A 19892-nucleotide genomic window follows, 5' to 3' on the forward strand; every position below is an offset into this window, starting at 1 on the left:
TGTTGTCTTCCTGTGTGTTCTGGGGCTTCTGGGCAGCTGGGCCTGCCTGGGGAAGTCCTTGCAGGTGGGAGGCCATACAGAGACCTAGTGTGTGCCGCTGAGTGTCCCACCGCTGCTGGGCAACTGGAGGACTGCAGGGGGCGCCAGGTGATTCTCTCTTTTTATGTCACAGCAGCTCCTGTGCTGACCTTCAAGTTACATTTTGCAACTGTAATACTAAGGAAGAAATAAACTAATTTGTATGATATTCTACACTGAAATTCTGTTATAGTCACTAGTGATGAGGCTCACCCCAAGGGCTTGGAGGGTGGACCAGGGCTTACTGGTGTTGGGAGGCGAGGAGGGGCTCTCTGACCTTCCAGCCTGGCATTTCTGGGTGTCCCTGCCCTTGGCTCACCCTGGGGCGGGTGCGTCAGGATGCCTTTGCCAGCAGAGGCAGCCTTGGGAGGCCCCAAGAACCATGGCCAAGCTGCAGGTGTGGGCTGGGGGCACCAAGGTGGGAAGCCAGGAGCTGGAGACTCCCTGTGTCCAGATAACCCCCCACCCAGCCACAAAGAACAGGCACGCCTCCTTCCGCCAGCTGTGCCATGCCCTGCCTGAGTCACAGGCTTGTTTGTCTCCTGCCTGGGCTGACAGCTCAGGCCCAGCTGCCACTGGAGACACCCCCAGCCATCAGTGGAAAACACCCAAGAATGATGAAGACCAAAGGGGTTCCCATAGGGGTGTTTCAGGGGTGGCTCCAGCAAGGATTCCCAGACAGGGCAAGCCAAGGCCTGGCAGGCTTTTCCCTTCTGGGGACATGGATTCAGCGAGGCTGGGGGTTCCTGAAGTCACGCAGCACAGCAGTGGTGGCAGAGCTGGGACAGGGACTGGCTCAGTGTGTGGGTCAGGAGCAAGTCACAGGCCCTGCTCCCCACCCCTTGGAAGGGGCTGCCACCAGGGGCAGTTCTGAGTAAGTCCTGGGAAGCCATGACTCAGAGCATGGGTCCCCAGGGTCTCTGTGGGCCAACCGGGCTGCTCTAGACAGACAGGAAGCACTCCTGACGCTCCTCCACCCTCGGGCAGCGCAGCAGGGCTGGGACTCACGCTAGCTTGCCCAGCAACTTGCTTTCCTGCGTGACCTCTGGCAGGCTGCCTGCTTTGTGCAAAGCCGCCGCTGGGACCTGCTTGGGGCCCTCTCCCTCTTCCACCTGCTCAGGGTGGCCTGGAGCTTGGAGGTGGGCAGTCGGAGCCTAGGATGAGCCTATGTCACCAGGGCATGTGCCCTTGGGCCAGTTACTTCCTCTCAGAGCCTTGGGCTCCTCCTCTGAGGATGGGGTGTGTTGGTGTGAAATGAGGTGAGCATGTTGAGTTGGGGAGCAGCAGGACACGCAACTGCAGGCAGCCACCCTGGCCACGCTCCCTCCCTCCCTTCCAAGTCCTTGGACAGATGCTCATCGCACAAGATTCAGCCTCTGATACTGTTTCTTGGTCTCAGTCCCTAAGGAGTCACTTTTTTTTTTTTTTTTTTTTGAGATGGAGTCTCACTCTGTTGCCCAGGATGGAGTGTAAAGGCGCGATCTCAGCTCTCCGCAACCTCCGCCTCCTGGGTTCAAGTGATTCTCCTTCCTCAGCCTCCTGAGTAGCTGGGATTACAGGTGCCCACCACCGCACCCGGCTAATTTTTGTATTTTTAGCAGAGACGGGGTTTTGCCACATTGGCCAGGCCGGTTTCAAACTCCTGACCTCAGGTGATCCGCCCACCTCAGCCTCCCAAAGCACTGGGATTACAGGTGTGAGCCAATGCACCCAGCCAGGAGTGATTTTCAGTGGTGTCTCCTCCATCCCCAGCATACACCCAGCCTTGAGTGGCCGTGGCTGCCACATGCAGGCTCCAGGGCCACACTTGCCTTTCGTCCAGGGATGTCATATGCTGGAGAGTAGAATGTGGGAGGTGACCCCTGTAGGCTGCAGGGCGACATCTCTGAACCTTAGTGTCCCCACCTGGAGAATGGGCGTAACACCTTCCAGGGGGAGGGCTGAGGAAGAAATTGTCAACAGCTGAGTCCAAGGCTCACAGACAGAGGGTAGGGTCAGCTCCAGGGCTGGGCCTGGGCCTGGGCCTGGGCCTGGGCGGACAGTGTCCGCCCCTTCCCCAGCCTCCTGCCCCTGACCAGGACAGGATCCTTTTCAAAACACATTCATGCCCATCTGTTCCCTGCTGTGGGCACCACTGTCTGGCTCCATGGGACTAGAATTTATGGGAGGGGAAGGGGCTGTGGGTAGGCAGGTGCCAGGTGCTGGACCATCGATCAGCATGGTAGGAACCTGTTGCTGGGGCTGGTGGTGGGAAAGGGGCCACCCCGAGGCAGTGGCAATTAGCCCAGCCCTATCTCTGGGCACAGAGATGAAGGGACACATGGGGACACAGTAGGGCACAGCTGGCCACCCTGCTCTTCCCCTCTCTGCCTGCTTTTTGCAGAAGAGTCAACAGATAGAACAAACAGGGCCAGGGAGGTACCCCCGGGGGCCCCAGTCCCCATCACTCCATGGGGCAGTCCCTGCAAGTGACAAGGTGGGCCCAATCCCTGTGGAACAGGTCTCTGACGACCACAGAGTGGGCCCCCAGGGGAGGCTGGGAGCCTGAGCTGGAGGCAGGCAGCAAGTAAGGGCCAAGCTGTGCCCCTGCCCAGAAGACCTTCCTTCCCCCAGAACCCCACCCTCTGCAGACAGGCCTCCCTGGGCAGCAGCCCCCGGCTTCCAAGGCCTTCTGTGCCTCACCAGACGCCATGCTCTCATGGACCCGACTGCTGCTCTGCCCACTGCAGATCTGCCGCAGAGGAGCACATGAAAAGCTGCGCCTGCCAAGGTGCTGCCGTGGTGGAGTTTTGGGCAGAGGGGTTGGGGGAAGAGTTTCTGAATTTTAAGATTCCCCAAATCCAGGATGAAGTCACACTGTGCTTTGGAATGGTAGATGCTCATTTATGTAAAATCATAATAAATGTTACACAAACTGTTAGAATAAAAAAAATACCTTTTTTGATGGGGAGGAGGTCCCCAGCCTGCCACTGGGTAGGGAGAGGGTTAGCACCATTAGGGCGCAGGGGGTGGAAGCTCCGCCACAGCCCATGGTGGGCACTGAGGTCTGTCAGTTGGTCTGTGCATCCTGGCACAGTCAGCGGCGGGCAACCCGCTGATGGCCTCGGGAGGGGGCGCCGTGGCTGGGCGGAGAACACGAGCGGCAGCACTGCATGCGGATGGTTGGCAGCTGGCAGCGGCCCAGTAGGCGCAGCCTCTCACAGAACCCGAAGGATAGGCGGTCCCGCTCACAGCCTGGAGTGGGGGGCAAAGAGGCAACAGAACCAGTGGTTTAGGGTACCCAGAACCTGGCTCCCCACCCCAACCACCTTAAGGAGGCTCCAGCAGCTCCCCACCAAGTAGAGAGCCTCGGTTTTTGGAGTGGCTCACGAACCGGAGTTGCAGGTCTCCAGCTGTTGGTGTTTCTCTCCCACCTACTCATGACCAACCCCAGGACTCGAGAACGGGCGCTGCTGGGCTGAGGTTTCTGGAGGAAAGGTCCTGAGACCCCACCCTGATGCCCTCACATGCCCATGAAAGAGCCTGCCCAGGGCGACTCCCTGCCACCCCATCTCCATCCTTGCTCACCCCTGGTGTTCCCCAACAGATCCTGATACAGAACTGCAGTCCCGGGGCCTCCTGCCAGCCTGCAGCAGCCTCTGTCCCCCAACTCCCACCACTGCCCCCTGCCCCAGTACATCTGTCCTGCCAGGCCTCCGTGACCACCTCCAGCCACAGGGGCTGTACTCAGCCTCGGGTTCTGGGTCACAGGGTCCCCTCTCCCAGGCCAGCCTCCCACTTCTCAGGTGGGCACGAAGCCTAGAGTGAGTGGGCCTTACAGGCTGTCAGCGGAAACCAGGGACTGAGCCCAGGCCCACTGGGGAGGGAGGCCGGCTGCAGGCTGTGCTTGTCAGGGCTGAGGCTTGGCTGGGCCCTCCTGCCCCAGGTTATCAGAGCTATTTTGGGAAGTGGCTTGTTTCCAGCCTCCTGGCCTTGCTCCTGATGCCACTGCCACTGCTGACAGCCCCCAACTGTTGCCCGGGCCCTGCTTACTCCAGCAGACCTCCCTGGGGAGGAGGAGCAGGAGGGCAGCAGCCCCTGGGACATCCTCCAGGCCCGGCAGAGGGCACAAGGCAGCAGGCAGGCTCCTCCACTCCAACTCTAGGCAGAGCTCCAAAGTGTACATCTGCAGGCCTACATCCTGGTCACCCGGGGTGACCTCAGATACGCTGCTTCACCTCTTGGGCCTTGGTTCCCTCCTCTGTCAACCCCACCTCCACAGCAAACGGATGTGGCCATGCTGGGTCATTACAGTGATCACACACACACCAGTTTCCCGGCTTTCCACTTGTCCTGCCAACTGTCCCACAGACCAGCAAAACATCCTGGGAATTCCAGGTCTGGAAGTCCAAGATACCTTCCCAGCCGCCCCTCCACTGTTCACTGGTGGCAGAAAACTCCTCACTTAGGACAGCTTCTAGTTCAGCCACCTAACCAGTCCCCATAGCCCACTCCCTGCAGCTCACTCACACCCGTTCCTGGGAGACCTTGCAAGCCCAGAGCCTCCTGGGCCATCCGTCCTTGGTTCTAGGCCCCCAGGTGCCTCAGTTCCTGTTCTCTGCCCCATCTGGTCCTCATCCCCGGGGATCATAACCACCCTGCTCCCTCTGGCCAGCCCTAACCCTGAAGGTGAGAGACATGGTGCCAGCACCCAGCTTAGGCGACACACAGGAGCACTCTGAGATGCTGGCTAGGTGCATGCTGAGGGCAGGCAGGACAGGGTGGGGACACTGCCACTGGGCCTTGAGGTTTGAGGCAAGAAGGCCACCCCTGCCAGAGGCAGGGTAGTGAGGCATGGCAGGGGCCACTCTGAGCCTAAATGAAGGCTGCCCAGGAGCCAGTGCAATAGAGAAGGCTGTATTGAACAAGGGGAGAAGGCAGACCAGGGAGATTGCCGGGGGCCCCGAATGCCAGCTTGAGGGCCCTGGCTGAGGACTCTGTCCTAGGGGTAGGGAGCAGACAGCCAATAGCACAGGGGCCACAGCTCCTCATGCCACAGCTTCTGGATTCCTTAGACTGGCAGGGCTGGCCCCAGGCCCTCTCCCTGACCTTGCAATTGGGGATGACAGTGGCTTTGGCACAGGGGAAAAAGTTGTTTTCCCTGAGTATCCCCTCGATGCCCACGCAGTGCTGGACCCTTCATGCCCAGACTTCATTTATGCAAGGATGGGGCTTGGCAGCCCCTTTATTCAGCACATGAAGGCCCTGAGAGGGAAATGGAGCCCAAGGCCACACAACTGGTGAGGGGAGCCTAGGTGACACTCCAGGGCCACCACGTTTCCTGCCATCAGCACTGCTGAGAGCAGCTGGGGCTGCAGGAAGGAAGTGTATGAGTGTGTGTGTGTGTGTGTTGGAGGCAGCGGCGGGGTTGTGCAGAACCAACTCTAGCTCAGGCCCTTCCACCAGGACCCAGCTGGCCAGGAAACCCCCCACCACTGGGATTAGCAGAACCCTGGAAGGGAGGCCCTTCCTGCCTCAAACCCCATTACCTCATCAGCAGGACCCTGGAAGGGAGGCCCTTCCTGCGGTTCCATTGCTCACTCTAGGCAGTCCTCTGGCCGGGGAATGGACAGGCCAGGGCTGGGGACAGGGACTCACCCAGGCCCAGTTTTCACACAGCCTCAGGGACATCCCTGGTCTCACTGTGAAGACTGAGACCCAGAGGGGAAAGAGCTTACCCAGGTTCACACAGCAAATCAGGGGCCAGGGCTGCTCCCTCTACTCCCCCAAGGTCAGACAGCTGCCTGTGGGATGTTGTGTGACTGGGACTCCCCTTGACTGACTCCCAGCACAGCCCAGCCTCCAGCATGGCATCCTGTAGCATCAGGATTTTCAGTGGCCACATGGCTCCTGAGCCCAGACGCAATGGTTTGACAACCCCATTTCCCCATTGCCCTCCCTGCCCCACCTCACTTCAGCAGAGAGCTTGGGGTCAGGGGACTCACGGTGAGGCTCGACAGGCTCACAATCCTCGGTGCCACACGGCCGGGAGTTCTCAGGCCAGGCCTCATGACCACACTGGTCGCTATCTTCCTCTGGCAGCCCCGTCTGGGTGTTGACACACTTGACCAGGCGCCGCTGGACGCCACCACCACAGGGGGCTGAGCACTGCGGGGAGTGGGGGAGGAATGAGTTTCTCCGGGGCCAGTCCTAGCAATGGGGACAGTGACACCTCCTCTGGGAAGCCACCCCTGCACCCTGTACCTGACAGGCCTGCCCTTGCTCCCAGCCGCCCCCTCAGTGCCTCCTGGAGGACCTGGTCCCACTCCTAGAGCCCACTTGGTGCTGGAACCCCACTCTCACTTGTGGGATCAGCTCCTGCAGAGGGGAGGGGCATGAGAACAGTGGGACAGCCCTCGGGTTTCCTGGGCAGTGAGCCCCTCACACGGGACATGCCTGAGAGGCCTGGGCAGGGGCCCCGGGATGGAGCCCTGATGCAGCAGTGGGCAGAGATATGGGCAAGACAACACTGTGCCTGAGGGACAGGGCAGAGGACCTGCCACAGCCCATGGGCAGGAGGGGAGGAGACAGGTTTCACAGCCGGGGCCCAGCCCACCAGGCTTCATTGTTATCAGGTGTGGGTCTGAAAACCCTAAACTGAGTCTGTGCCAGTGTCGTGCTGTGCCCAGCCCTGTGCTTTGTTGTGTTCGTTCATTTAATCTTCACAACCCTCCTCTCCCAAGCTGTCCCAATATTACTGATGAAAAAACAGTGACCCAGCAAAGCAAAGCAACCTGCCCAGAGTCACTCAGCAGCCAGTGGGACAAAGACTCAAACGCTGGCCCAGCTGACTCCAGGACCCAGTTCAGGGCCCAAATCTGAGACACCTGAACCCGAGTTCCAAACAGGCCCAGCAGAAGGTGTCCTGCCCATCTGAGGCCCCTCTTCTGCCCCCTTCTGCCGCTGGCCTTTGCTGGGCTCCCTGATACCCCCAAGCTCATCATTCCTGCCTCAGACTTCACACCTACTGTCCCCTTGATCCCTGTCCTTGGCATCACTGACTCCTCCCTCGGGTCTCAACCCCAGACCCTTCCTTGGAAGGCCTTCCCTGACATCACAGCACACGTGCCCTTTCCTTGTCTGTTTCTCCCTGGCAGGTGTGAGCATCAGCGGGGCAGGGCCTCGTCCAATCACTGCTGCATGCGCAGGGGCCACAGAGAGCCTGGCTCACAGCACACACTCAAAAGATCCTTCACCCAACCCAGGACTGACCAGGTGCCATCACAAACTTGCTCCCTGCTCCTCCACGCAGCCCGGCTCACCTGGCCCCAGGGCCCCACCACCCACTGTGTGCAGGGGTGGGTATTGCAGGGCCGTGTGGTGTTGGGTCTCAGCGCCTCCTCGCAGAGGCCTGGCTCTGGACAGGTCACCAGACGCTGCTGCTCACCACCTCCACAGGCCTCGGAGCACTGGGTGGGCAGGGAAGGAGTCAGGGCACAGCCAGCATCTGAGGGCGTCCCCTCCCCGCAACTGAAACCCCAGGCCTCACCTCCCTCCAGGAAGAGGTGTACCAGCTGAGGCAGGGCTGGGCCCCGCAGGGCCTGTGCGCAGGTGGCTTGGCAGGCCCGGGCTGACAATGGAAGGGCCGCAGCAGCCGCAGGTCCCGTGTGTCCACACACTGCACATCCCGCACTGAGGAACCTCCGCCACAGCTGCGGGAGCACTGGGGACCGAGAGACGTGTGGGAACACATCGCCATGTGCAGGCCCACAGGCGTGACCCCATGAGGCGTGTGGCAGGAAAGGCATCAGGCCCAGGCCCCAGCCCCGGGCAAGTCCCTGAAAAGCCCCAGCGAGAGGCCAAGGCTGGCAGGACCCAGGCAAAAGGTGGCATGGCCAGGGGCTGCCAGGGGCTGGGACAGACAGAGAAAGGGAGGAACAAAGGCAAGCTGGTGAAAGACAAGTCCAGATGGGGTCGAAAATACAGAGGAAAGGAGACAGGCCAAGCCAGACAAAGATGAGAAGACTCCCAAGAGATTCGGAATCCGGTGTGATCGGGGGCAGAGATGTGCAGCCTGGAGCCCTCCCCTGTCCTGCTGCTTTTGGAACACAGGCCGTGGGGAACCAGGGCTCCAACCCATGCCCTGGGAATGCCTGTCCTGGCTCCATCCTCACGCACCTTACTCCAGTTGCCTGAGTGCCAGGTGGCACAGGGCCGCAGGTGGCAGCGGCGAGCAGGCTGGGGCCGGCCAGCGGGGGCGCAGTCCTCATCCCGGCCAGAGCTACAGCGCACCGGCCTCCAGACGGCACCCAGGCCGCAGGTGGTGGAGCACTGCAGGGCACAGACCGGTGAAAGCCAGGCAGATCCCATCCCCGCCAGGCCTCTACAGCCAGGAAACTACCTACCTAGCCTAGCGAGACCTCAGCAAGACAGGGGCCCTCTTCTGGGCCTCAGTTTCCTTATTTGCAAAATAGGCTCCTCCACCCATCTCCCAGGAAGACCGTGAGAATGAAAAGTCAAATCCCCCCAGCAACCAACCGTCCCCGCTCACATGGGACAAAGGGCCTGTGTTCCAGTGTCATTGGTGCAGAGGTGGGGGAGGGGACCCTGTGAGCACTCCTGACCAGCTGTCCTGACCAGCCTCGTCGCTTCCCAGAGGCACCAGGGAAGGAAGGCTGAGTCCTGGGACCAGCAGCCAAATTGCTGGGTATCGATGCGCAAAACAAGCCCTGTGGGCCTCAGCCTGCCCCTTCCCACCCCCAAATTAGGGATCTGAACAGAAGCTTGCTTCTCCTGCAGTGACCATCTGGGGACCCAGGGAGGGGGCACTAGTCAGCTTCTTTCAGGCAGCTCAGATGCCTGCAGGTCACTGTCAAAGGAGGGTGGAGTCACTCAGGGCAGAGCCAGGTGGCAGTGGGCTGAGCCCAGTCTGGAGGAGCCAGGCCGAGCCTCAGGGAAGCTGCTGCCTGCTGGGCAGGACTGGGCCTGGCAGCCATGTGGGGACCCTCCCCACTGCACAGTGTCTGAGCCGGCTCCATCCTGGGGTGTGCTGTGCTGCCAGAGCGTGCCTGCCCCTGCCTTCCCTGAGGCCCCCTGTGCTGCCCAGAAGTGGGCCCCGGGGTCCCCTCATTCCCCTAATCCTGGGAACTCCTGCCCCAAGAGAGGCGAGACAGATGGCGCCTGTGTCCCACTCTGCTCATTTTCAGATGAGGAAACAGTCACCAAGGTCCCCCGCAAACTCCCAGCCCACCCAGCCCGCACCACTTGCCTGGCTCCAGTTTCCCGCTTGCCAGCTAGCGTTCCTGACAGCCAACAGGTCCGCAGGGGAGACTGCTTCAGCCAGGCTGGGAGCCAGCGGCTGGGTCTCAGGGGTTCTGTGGCTATTGGCGGGGCTGTCCCAAGCTGGCGTGGACAGCAGCCTAGAGCTCAGGGGCACCTCAGGGCTGAGGGACTCAGGCTGGCCCTTGGGTCCTGGGTTCAGGGCAGGCTCAGGTGTGTGCCCGAGGCCAGTCAGGGTTGTGGGGAGGAATGTCCCCCACACTGCCACAGTCTGCACGTCCCATGAGCCTGGTCCTGGGGTTGGGAAGGTGGGAGTCCTCGGCTCCAGGGGGTTGTCCCTGCCCTTCATCTCTGGCAGACGGGCTATGGGGGGAGGAGGGGGAGGAGCCACCCCAACAGTGGGCCACAGTTCACTGTCCACAGGCCCCAGGCCACCCTCCAGAGCTGGCTCCCAGGCCACAGTCCCTCCTGTCCATAGCTCCATCACGTCAGGACTAGGAGAGGAGTGGGTGCTGCCAACAGAGGACAAAGGGGGCAGCGTGGGGCTGGGTCTCAGAGGCAGGTGGGGTGCTCCGCGGCCCTCGGGTTCCTCATCATCCTTGAAAACCTCATTGGTCCTGTCCCTCCATGGAGGGGGCAGCTGGCTCTGGCTGTCCTTGCCAACTGGGAAGTCATTTTGGCTCTCAGGGGCAGCAGGCGTCTGCAGGCCATCAATGGAAACCCTGGGCCAGGGCAGGCTGGGGAGCCCAAGGTCTGGGGCCCCTATGGGGGTGTCTTCCTCAGGCAGGAAATTGATCAAAGAGTTCCCAGGAGTCTGCTCTGAGGGTGGGGGTGGGGAGCTGCCGGCGTGGCTGGGCCAAGGGCTAGGGGACCAAGGTGCCGGTGCCCCCTCCTCCTTGGCTGCAGGAGGCTCTGTGGCAGGCACAGGGCTACCTGTGGAGGGCACAGCAGGACCACTGGGTGGTGGGGGCGTCTGATCCCCTGTCTCCGCCAGGTCTAGATCAGGCCCCTCAGAGGGCCCATAGGACAGATCCTCATGGAAGTTGATGAAATTGTAGTCATAGTAGAAGTCATCCACAAACACGGGCCCCGGCAGGTCCAGCTCTAGGGCCTCCTCCTCAATGGCGTTGCCCATGGTGGCTGGCTTGGGTGATGAGACGGGTGAAGGGCGTGGGGCCAGGTGGCGTGGGATGAAGTCGGCCTCATTGAAGAGCTCGTGGCTGGAGGAGCCGCTACCTGAGCCTTCAGGGCCCAGTGTGTCCAGGGGCCACTGACAGGGTGGCAGAGAGCAGGTGACTTGGCTGGCTGGCTGCTGGGCCTCGTCACAGGGGACACCAGTGTCATTGGTACAGAGGACATTTCGGTGCTGAGTGCCCTCCCCACACGTCACTGAGCACTGCAGGGGAAGCCAGGGTGAGGGGCATGGCTGGGTAACCTGTCCACTGCCTGATGTCAGAGTGGCAGAGATCCCAGCCAGCCCTCTCTGGCCCTGCCCAGCTCAAGGCCATGGCTGTGGACATGCTTGCCAGGGGCTTCCTGATCCCTGAGGCTTTAGAGTCAGGGGCTGGACCCTGGAATGCCCAGGCTCCCTCCCACCCACGAAGGCTCCAGGAAGGCTGTCTGCCTATCTGTAGCAAAAGACCAAGGGTGGAGTTGGAGGCGGGCCCCCTCCCATCCCACACTCACCTGAGACCAGTTCCCCACAGCCCAGGTGGCCGGACAGGGCACATGGCGGTTGCAAGGAGTTTCAGTAGGGGGCCGGGGAAGGTGTTCACAGGCGGGGGGCTCCAGGGCGCTCTGCTCATCCAGCCCCACGCTGCGGATGCAGAGCACGGCCCGCTGGGAGAGGCCCCAAGGCCCACAGGAGCTGGAGCACAGCTGCCACTCACCTGCCCACCACCTGGCGAGGGCACACAGGTGGCATCAGCATGGCATCAGATGGGTGGCACCAGCAGGCTCACCAGCAGGGAGGGCCAGGCTGGGCTTCCAGGCCCTCAGGGTTTGGGCAGAGCTGGGACTGAGGCCAGTGGATGATTCTCCAGAGCTCCAAGCCCAGGTAAATGTCCTGCCCTCAAAGCCTGGTGACATGGCACAGCTCCTCCATTCCTGCCACCCTCACCTCAGGGAAACTGAGCCTGATGACATGGCACAGCCCCTCCGTTCCTGCCACCCTCCCCTCAGGGAAACTTCCCTCAGGAAACTGATCTGAGGCTTATTTCCTCATCCAGGGACCCAAAGAGGAGGACCACAGGTGTGCAGGCTGGCCCAGGCTGGGGTGAGGGGAGACTGGGGGCTGGCGCTTCAGCCTTGGGAAGAGAATGAAAGCCTGGCTCCCTCTGCTCCTCCCCAGAGCCTCTGGGGACCCAGATGTAGGGGCCTGTGGCAGACTCAAGACACCTAGGGGTGGGGAGTTGGTGGGGGAGTGGGGCGGGCTCACCTGGCAGGGCAGGGCTGCTCGCTGCACTTCCTCTGGCGGTCATCGGGCCGGCCCAGGGGGTCACAGTGCTCCTCGTCCACGGGCCCTGCCTGCCGCTCCGAGCAGTACACACTCTGCCTCTGCACACCTGGGGGCCATGGGGCTCAGCCTGGGACTGGCACCCAGGTGCCCACCGCCCAAGACCCAAAGACACCCTTTCTGCCAGAACCCTCCCAGAACAGCGCCTTACTGCCCATGTCAAGATGAAGGCAGACCTCCACCGTCACCTCCTCGCTGTCCTCCTGGTTCTCACTCACCCCCTCTCTCTTATGTAACCTCCCCTCTGGCTGCCCCTGGAGGGGTGGCAGAGTGTGCAGGATTAATAGGTTTTTGGTGCCTCGACCCTCTGCATCCTAGCTGAAACCCTGGACAACTCATTTGGCCTCTCTGAACCTCAGCGTCCTCCTCTGTGAAGTAGGAGCAACAATCCTGCCTCCTCCAAGCCCTGGAGGGAGGACTGCGTGTGTTCTTGCATGTGCAGGCTCGGCCCACGCCTGGCACATCCTAAGAGCTCAATCCATGCCAGCTGCTGCTAGCACGCAAACCCAGCCATGGCTCCTGCCACCCTCCCCTCAAGGAAACTGAGCCTGCCCTGAGGCCTATTTCCACATCCAGGGGCCCAAAGAGGAGGACCACAGGTGTCCAGGCTGGCCCAGACTGGGGTGAGGGGTGACCAGGGACTGGAGCTTCAGCCTTGGGAAGAGAATGAAAGCCCAGCTCCCTCTGCTCCTTCCCGGGGCTGGCTTGGGTGATGAGGTGGGTGAAAGGCGTGGGGCCAGGTGGCCTGGGATGAAGTCAGCCTCATTGAAGAACTTGTGACTGGAGGAGCCGCTGCCTGAGCCTTCAGGGCCCAGTGTGTACAGGGGCCACCGACACACCATCCCACCATCCACACCCTTCCCAATGGCTCAGAGAACATCTGGACAAGAAATTGGGCATCAAGGGGCAGCCCCTGCTCTCCACCCCCGTACTAGCCTTGGCACTGCTCCTGTCCTTCACACCATCTGCCACTGCCCATCCTGGGGCCTTTGCACAGCCACGCTCCTCACCTTGGACACTCACTTCCATACTGCCTGTTGAGGCCCAGCCGCAGGACCCCCTCTGCAGGTGGCTCTGCCTTCTCTGCTCCACCCCCTGCCCCGTGGTCCTGAGAGTAAGTTGTCCCTCCCCTGAGCTGCCGGTCCCACAGCCATCCCCCTCTTTCCTCACCAACAGATTCTGATTTTGTTCAAGGCAGCAATGGGACCTGCTGAAAACACACCCCACTGCCGCTCCCTTGCAACTAGGGGGTCTGGGACACAGTCCTGGCTGGGGAGAAAAAGGCACAAGTCCCTTGCTGGGAGTCAACCCTTTCCCCTCTCCTTCTTCCTGCCCGGTACACGGTAAGAGCCCTGGAAGGGAGGACACCATCTGTGACAAGCAGGAGTGTAGGGGAGGCTGCTGTGGCAAGGACAGTGTGGCTGAGGGCCAGTCAGTTCCAGGTCCCGCCAGCTTGGACTGTGCATCTGGGACTTCCTGCCTGAGACAAAGAACGCCTGTCTGTTCCAGCCACCACGGGGCACTTGCCTCTGCAGACACTCCCAAGGGGTCCACCTGCGAAGCAGCCAATTTGCTGAAAGACAATTCCCCAAATGTCTAATGCTGCAAATGTATGTGTTGGTTTCCACGTTTGTCCAATTAAAGACACCTGTGTTAGGCCAGGCACAGTGGCTCACGCCTCCCAACACTATGGGAGGCCAAGGCGGGCAAATCACCTGAGGTCAGGAGTTCAAGACCAGTCTGGCCAACATGGTGAAACCCCATCTCTACTAACAATATAAATTAGCCAGGCATGGTGGCGCGTTCCTGTAAATCCCAGCTACTCAGGAGGCTGAGGCAGGAGAATCACTGGAACCTGGGAGGTAGAGGCTGCCGTGAGCTGAGATCATGCCATTGAGCTCCAGTCTGGGTGACAGGGTGAGACTCCATCTCAAATAAAATAAAATAAATAAAGACAGCTGTATTAGATAACATGGGTTTCCTAGCTTTGGAAGGTATCTGCCCAGTTCTCCATTTTCATTTTGTCATCATAATAGCATTTTAAGGAATGCACAAATGTCTGTATCTCAGATTCCCGATTATGAGACCCTGAGGACACTGAGTGTCAACGATGGGAAGACCGAGGGGAAAGGGAGGACTAAGAGACAAAAGGGGAGACTGAGGTGTGGGGAGACCGAGGAACAGTGGGGGAGACCGAGCGGGCGGAGAGGAAGACCGAGGGGCATGGGTGGGACTGGAGGGCAGGAGGGAGACCGAGGGGTATGGGGGGAGACTGAGGGGCATGGGGGGAGACTGAGAAGTATGGGAGGAGACGGAGGGGCAGAGGGGAGACTGAGGAGCAGTGGGGAGGAGACAAAGAGACAGAGAGTGGGGACTGAGGAGCATGTGGGGAGACTGAGGGAAATATGGGGAGGAAGACTTGGAGTTAATGAAATTGCCCTACTTTTTATAAATAGTTCAGGGAAATAAGTCAGGGTGGTGAGGGGCCACTGGACTGGTCTCCAGGATGCAGCAGAAATGCAGGCACAAGACCTGCCGGAGCTGAGCAAGGACACAATCAAGAGGGAGCTGTGTCCGCTGGAGGGAGAACGCCAAGAGCTGGAGCACACTGAGCACGCGCCGCAAGCCAGCACCCACCTGCCTCATCCATTTACCCTCCCAGTGGGCCTGGGACATGGGGCAGTTGCCAGCCTCATCTCACAGATGGGGAACTGAGGCTCAGAGAAGCCAACTTCCAAACCCATGGTGGCCCAGCAGTGAGCTGGAAGCTGAAGCCAGCGTCTCCGTCTAGAGACAAAGCCCCTGCTGGCGAGGCTGTGCCTGCCCCACTTCTCACCTGTGCCGCAGGTGACTGTGCACTTGGTCCAGGGCCCATAGTGCCAGGAGAACTCGGGTGGCGGGACCTCGCCATGGCCGCCTGCCTCCCTGTGGATGGTGTACTCGTAGCGCACCCCGGGATTGCTCTCCTGGAACAGCAGCTGGGTAGGCAGGCAGGAGCCTGTGAGCACGAGGTGTCTTCTCCATCCACCCAGTCCTAAAGGAGCCGACCCCAGCCACCTCTGTGAACTGCAGCTACACCACTGGGCCATTTTAAAGATAGGGAAACCAAGGTAGAGGCCACAGCAGGAGGGCCTGGCTCAGAGCCAGGCTCTGTGACTGACCCAGGGCTCACTCCTCTAGGACGAGACCTGCCATCGGGGGTGCTGGGCCTGGGGACTGCGCCTCCGCTCCCCCACCCTGGGCCTCAGGATGCAGGCACCTGGATCCAGACAGGCTCGTTGGTGGGACCCGGGGACGTGAGGTTCTCCCAGTTGCCCCTGCGTGCATATGTGAAGGTGGTCCCTGCCACCTGGTAGTCCCCGTTCCACTGGATGGTCCAGCCACCATTGAGGAAGTACTTCTCCGGGTCCTCGCTCCGCAGTGCCAGGAAGTTGGCAGCCTCGGCCACTTCCTGGATGCGGATCTCGCGTGCGCCGGCTGGGATCAGCCCCACATCCACATACCCTGTCAGCCAAGGGTTGTGCGTAGGTTGTGCCCGGGGTGAGAAGGTTGGTTATCCCCCACCCGCTTCCCTCACGTCTCTCCCCACTTGCCTCCTCCTGCTGATGCCAAAGATTTCGCCATTAGCTTTAAAGTCTGAGCTCCCAAAATTGCTCAGATGTGTCGTGGGTCACCAAAACCTCACAGAGGTGCCACAAATCCTGACCCCGTGGCCATGCCCCATTACCCCTCTCTTGAGGACCTAAACTGGTCTCATCATAAGGCTGGATCCATCCCCTACACTAATTCTCTTTCTAAAAAAACCAAAGTGCCCAGGCCTTTCTCCTGGGACACCCTCCTCATCCCCACACAGCCTGCTTTTATTCATTCACTTCCGTCACACCCGTCACATGCCAGGCACTACTCTCAGCACTTGTGTAAGCTCATGGGTAATGGCCCTATAGCCTAGGTACTATTGTTATCCCCATTTTACAGATGAGCAGAATGAGGCAGACAGGGATAGTAACGTGCATGAGCGTCCTGCTGGGATATGAGCAGCCTCCAGGACCAGTGCTTTATCCACCACACTGCACTGCATCTCTGGGATGAAATCTAAGCTTCTCAGCCTGACATTCAAGGCCCCATAGCTGGTCCTGCCTTCTCTTCTTGCCTCCAGGCTCTGGCGCAAGCTCTTTCCTCCATTTGGGAGGCCACTTCCATCTCTTCTGATTTTTATGATTCAGCTCAACTTTCACCTCCTAAAGGAAACCTTCCCTGACTTCCCCAGGCCAGGACCTTCTTCCTCGGTGCTCCGATAGCCCTCTGGGCCTCCCTCCACTGCACTGGTCACACCAGAAGCTTCTGCCCCCTGCAGGACTGAGCGCTTCGCCTGCATGTCCCCATCACCTAGCACACAGTCAGTATTTGAGCAATGCGTGCAAAACAGACCGGAGGTGAGGGCATGGAGCTGGGGGTCTCAGAAGCTTCAGGAGGAGACTACCATTCTTTGAAAGGCCCAGGGGTCCTCACACAAACCAGGTTGGCCCTGCCTGGGGTCTCTGGGACAGGAGGACTCCCCGTGGGGACAGGTCTCTGCACGTGGGCCAGGGGTCCCCTGACTCCTGCAAAAATTCCACCCCAGCAAGGCTTCCCTGCTTAGCCATCTACAGGCTGGGTGGGGACCATGAGGCCAAGGACAGGGGCCCAGGGGATATGGGGAAGGGGCCACCAGGTGAAGAGCACACCCCTCCCCCACAGCGGTCCCACCCCATACCCAGGCCCTCAGCCTCCTCGAAGGTCCCGCTCACGGTGTGGCAGGTGGAGCCGTTGCCGTGGCACACACCACAGCGATCCTCCATAGCACCGGAGTCAATCTCAAAGTCACAGCCCACGTTCTGCAACACACAAGGAGGGGAGGCTCCTGGTGCTGGCGGCCAGCCCTCTGTGGCCCCAGCCCCGGGGGCCAGCCAGGCTCAGGAGGAGAAAGCTGGGAGTGGGGGTCAGGAGGCCTCTGTCTGGTCCTGCCCCACCCCAGCTGTGCCTCTGACCCAGGTGAACTTCTCTACCTCCCTGAGCCTCAGTTTTCTCAGATGTGAGATGGGGAGACCCACCCCTCGCTTAAAGGCATGTCGTGAGCATCACATGAGACAAGAGAAGGAAAAAGTTCTGCAAAGGCCGCGGGCAGGCAGGGGATCTGACGCGCCACAGGCTCCTGACCAGCACGCGCAGGGAATTTCAACGTCAAAGGCACTGGGGGTTGGCACCTCCCTGCTGGTCCTCCTCGGAGCCCAGGCCTTGATACCTCAGAGGCTTAGAGGGCAAGAAGCAGGGACAAGTAGGTGGCTGGGGACATAGGCAAAGAGGAGAGGCCATCGTTGTTATTAAAAATAAGAATAGAAATTGTTACCAAATACTGAGCACTATTCTTCTGGGCTCAGAGCCCTTCATGTCACCTGGGCCACCTCATTTAACCCCTTCTGTCAGGGAGCAAACCACTGCCTGGGGTCAGCCAGCCAGCAAGAGGTCAAGTCACTGTCTGGGCTTTGGTTTCCTGGCTGGGGCGGTGCTGGTGCAGGCATCCAAGGAGATGCAGGGGGCGAGGCCTGACTGGGAGGGATCCCCAGTGCCAGGAGGCATAGTAGGGGCTTTGCCTTAGAGGTCATAGAGGGTAGGGGCTGGGAAGCCCAAAGGTAGATCATGAGGAGGGTGGCCTGAGGAGGACCAGGAGGGACCCAGGAGAGAACCTGAGGCCCGCCAGTGGGGCTGGGGGCAGCCAGTGCTGGGAGAGCCTCTTCTAACCAGGCACACCTTGCAGATGCCGTTGATGCAGAGGTCCCTGCTGGCCCGGACCTGGTAGCAGGGGGTGCCATCGACCACAGCGTCCCGCAGCTTCTCGGCAAAGTACTCATTCGAGGGCCGGCAGTGCAGCTCGCAGGGGTTCACTGGGGACCCAAGTAGAAGAGCCATCAGCAACAGCTGGGGCAGGAGTGTGGAGGCCACCAGGAAGAGGAAGACCCCTCTGTGACACACATCCGTAGCAGGCTAGAGGCTCCCAAGCAGCACCAACATGCTGGAGGCTCTGGCTGGGCTGGTAGCTATCTGCAAGGCTGCAGACTGGAGAGCTAGGGGTGAGCAGCAGCCCCAGGGAACATTGGGAGCAGCCCAGGCTTGTGGTAGAGACTAGGCCTCCTGCTTGCATCACAAGGTAACCTTGGACACACACATCCCCAGCCCTCTGAGCCCCAGTGACTCCATGGGAGGCAGCACTCACCGTCATTGACCACGGGCACCCATGTGTGCAGCTGGCCCTTGTAGAGCATAGCGTCAAAGTGGCTGCACTGGACGTGGCGGAAGGAGGGGCGGCCAGCAGGGCAGGCCTGTAGGTTGCAGAGGCGGAAGCGCTTCCGCTCACCCACACAGTATCTGCCTTTGTATTTGGGCCTGTGGGGAGGACCAGGGTGCGCCCCAGTGAGGGACTGGTGAATACTACTGCATGGCCACAGCCCAGAGCGAGCGGCTTCCTCCTGCACCCACACCCTGAGATCCCTGCCGCCCAGCTTTGTGCACGCTGCTCTCCTCCCTTGGGCTGCCCACCCTCTGGCCCAGACACACCCTCCCTGTTTGTAAGGACCTGCGGGGAGGCGGCAGCAGGAAGCCTGAACTCTGCCCCCAACCTGCTGTGTGATCAGGGGCAAGTCTTCAGCCACCCTCTGGGCCTCAGTTTCCTCCAGTATAAAGTGAGGTTGGGGCTGCCTCTGCAGAGGGCTGTTGAGAAGCTGGGACAAGCTGCAGGCATGACTGGCACTGGCTAGAGGGACTGCTCCGAGTCTCCAGCCCATGACACCAGCATCCTAACGAGCCCTTGAGTCCTCAGCCTCCCTCCTGGTGGCAGTACCCCCAGCCCGGGTCTAAAGGAAGCGCCCAGGGCCCCAGCCAGCTGAGAGGTCTGACCGAGCACAGCTCCTGAAACCCTCTGCATCTAAGCCAGGGTCGCTGGCCCCCACCCAGCTCAGACCTGGAGGCCAGGAGGCAGGAGGGCCACAGGCCAGTCTTGGGTAAGCACAGGGTCCTGGGTGGGGCTGGCTGTGAACCCCATGCCTGCCCCGGGTGGCCTCCTGAAGTGAAAATCAGCCAGGGAGTGCCTCGATCTTCAGTGCCACTGGCCTCTGCATCTCACCAGATCGTCACACCCCACCGTTTAGACAGGGAAACAGAGGCCCAGAGAGGTGAAGTCACCTCACCTCAGGCCACCCCTTGAATGCTGTCACCTCCTCCAAGCTGCCCTGTCTCATCTCAGACCTTTGTTGTGCCTCTGAGGCCACCAAGCCCCTCCCGCTGAGTTCCCACTACAGACGAGCTGCAAAACTGAGGGCCTGGCCTGCGTAAACTGCATTTGCCCCCGACTACAACTTTACTGGATGGGCACTGCTATTATATAGACGAGGAAATGGAGGCCCAGAGAAGGGGTGAACAGAGGATTCGAACCCAGAGCCATCTAAGGTCCAGGGCCCATGCTCTTCGCCACTGCTCTCTCCTGCCTCCTTCCAGCCAGCAGCTGCTTTGCCATGTGGCCTCTGATGAGTCTCTCCAGTCTCTGGGCCTCAGTGTCCCCCTCTCTGGAAAGGGGTCGGTAGTAGGGACCCTGTCAGCCCCCAGAACACTCCTTGAAAGTGACCCAAGGTGGCCTGGACACTCGGACTGACCATTATGAGGATACTTCTAAGAGCCAGGGGCTGGGACAGAGCCAAGCTCCTGCAATCAGCTGACTGCTTGGGTCCCTCTGTCCCATTGCCCAGGGCACCCTGGGCCCCACACTCACGTAGGCTGCGTGCACTGCCGCTCGGCGCTCTGTACGCCCACGCCACAGCTCCGCGAGCAGATGGACCAGGCGCTCCAGCCAGACCAGCCACCATCCACGGCCTCGGGCCGGAAGCCCACGGGTACGCACTCCCCATTGAGACACCACTACTGTGACAGATGGAGGTAGAGCCACCCCACCCCCCAGCCTATCAGTCATCCTCACCCTAGTGAGAACAAGGTGGGTGGGAAGGCTGCGAAAGGC

General features: G+C 60.6%; 1 protein-coding gene across 1 annotated transcript; it reads right to left on the minus strand.

Moving 5' to 3' along the window:
• Positions 1-2937: 2937 nt before the first annotated feature.
• Positions 2938-19795, minus strand: LOC111534874 (A disintegrin and metalloproteinase with thrombospondin motifs 7; the record flags this gene model as incomplete). Its single annotated transcript, XM_026451138.1, has 14 exons — positions 2938-3312; positions 6063-6225; positions 7380-7526; positions 7607-7780; positions 8236-8388; positions 9326-10732; positions 11023-11236; positions 11774-11900; positions 14688-14829; positions 15111-15355; positions 16605-16725; positions 17639-17772; positions 18102-18271; positions 19650-19795. Coding segments are annotated over 14 exons (3501 nt in total), but the record flags the coding sequence as incomplete, so codon positions are not given.
• Between the last annotated feature and the right edge of the window lie 97 nt (positions 19796-19892).

This window comes from Piliocolobus tephrosceles, unplaced genomic scaffold (genome assembly GCF_002776525.5).
Source record: "Piliocolobus tephrosceles isolate RC106 unplaced genomic scaffold, ASM277652v3 unscaffolded_27701, whole genome shotgun sequence".
Classification (NCBI taxonomy): Eukaryota; Metazoa; Chordata; class Mammalia; order Primates; family Cercopithecidae; genus Piliocolobus; species Piliocolobus tephrosceles.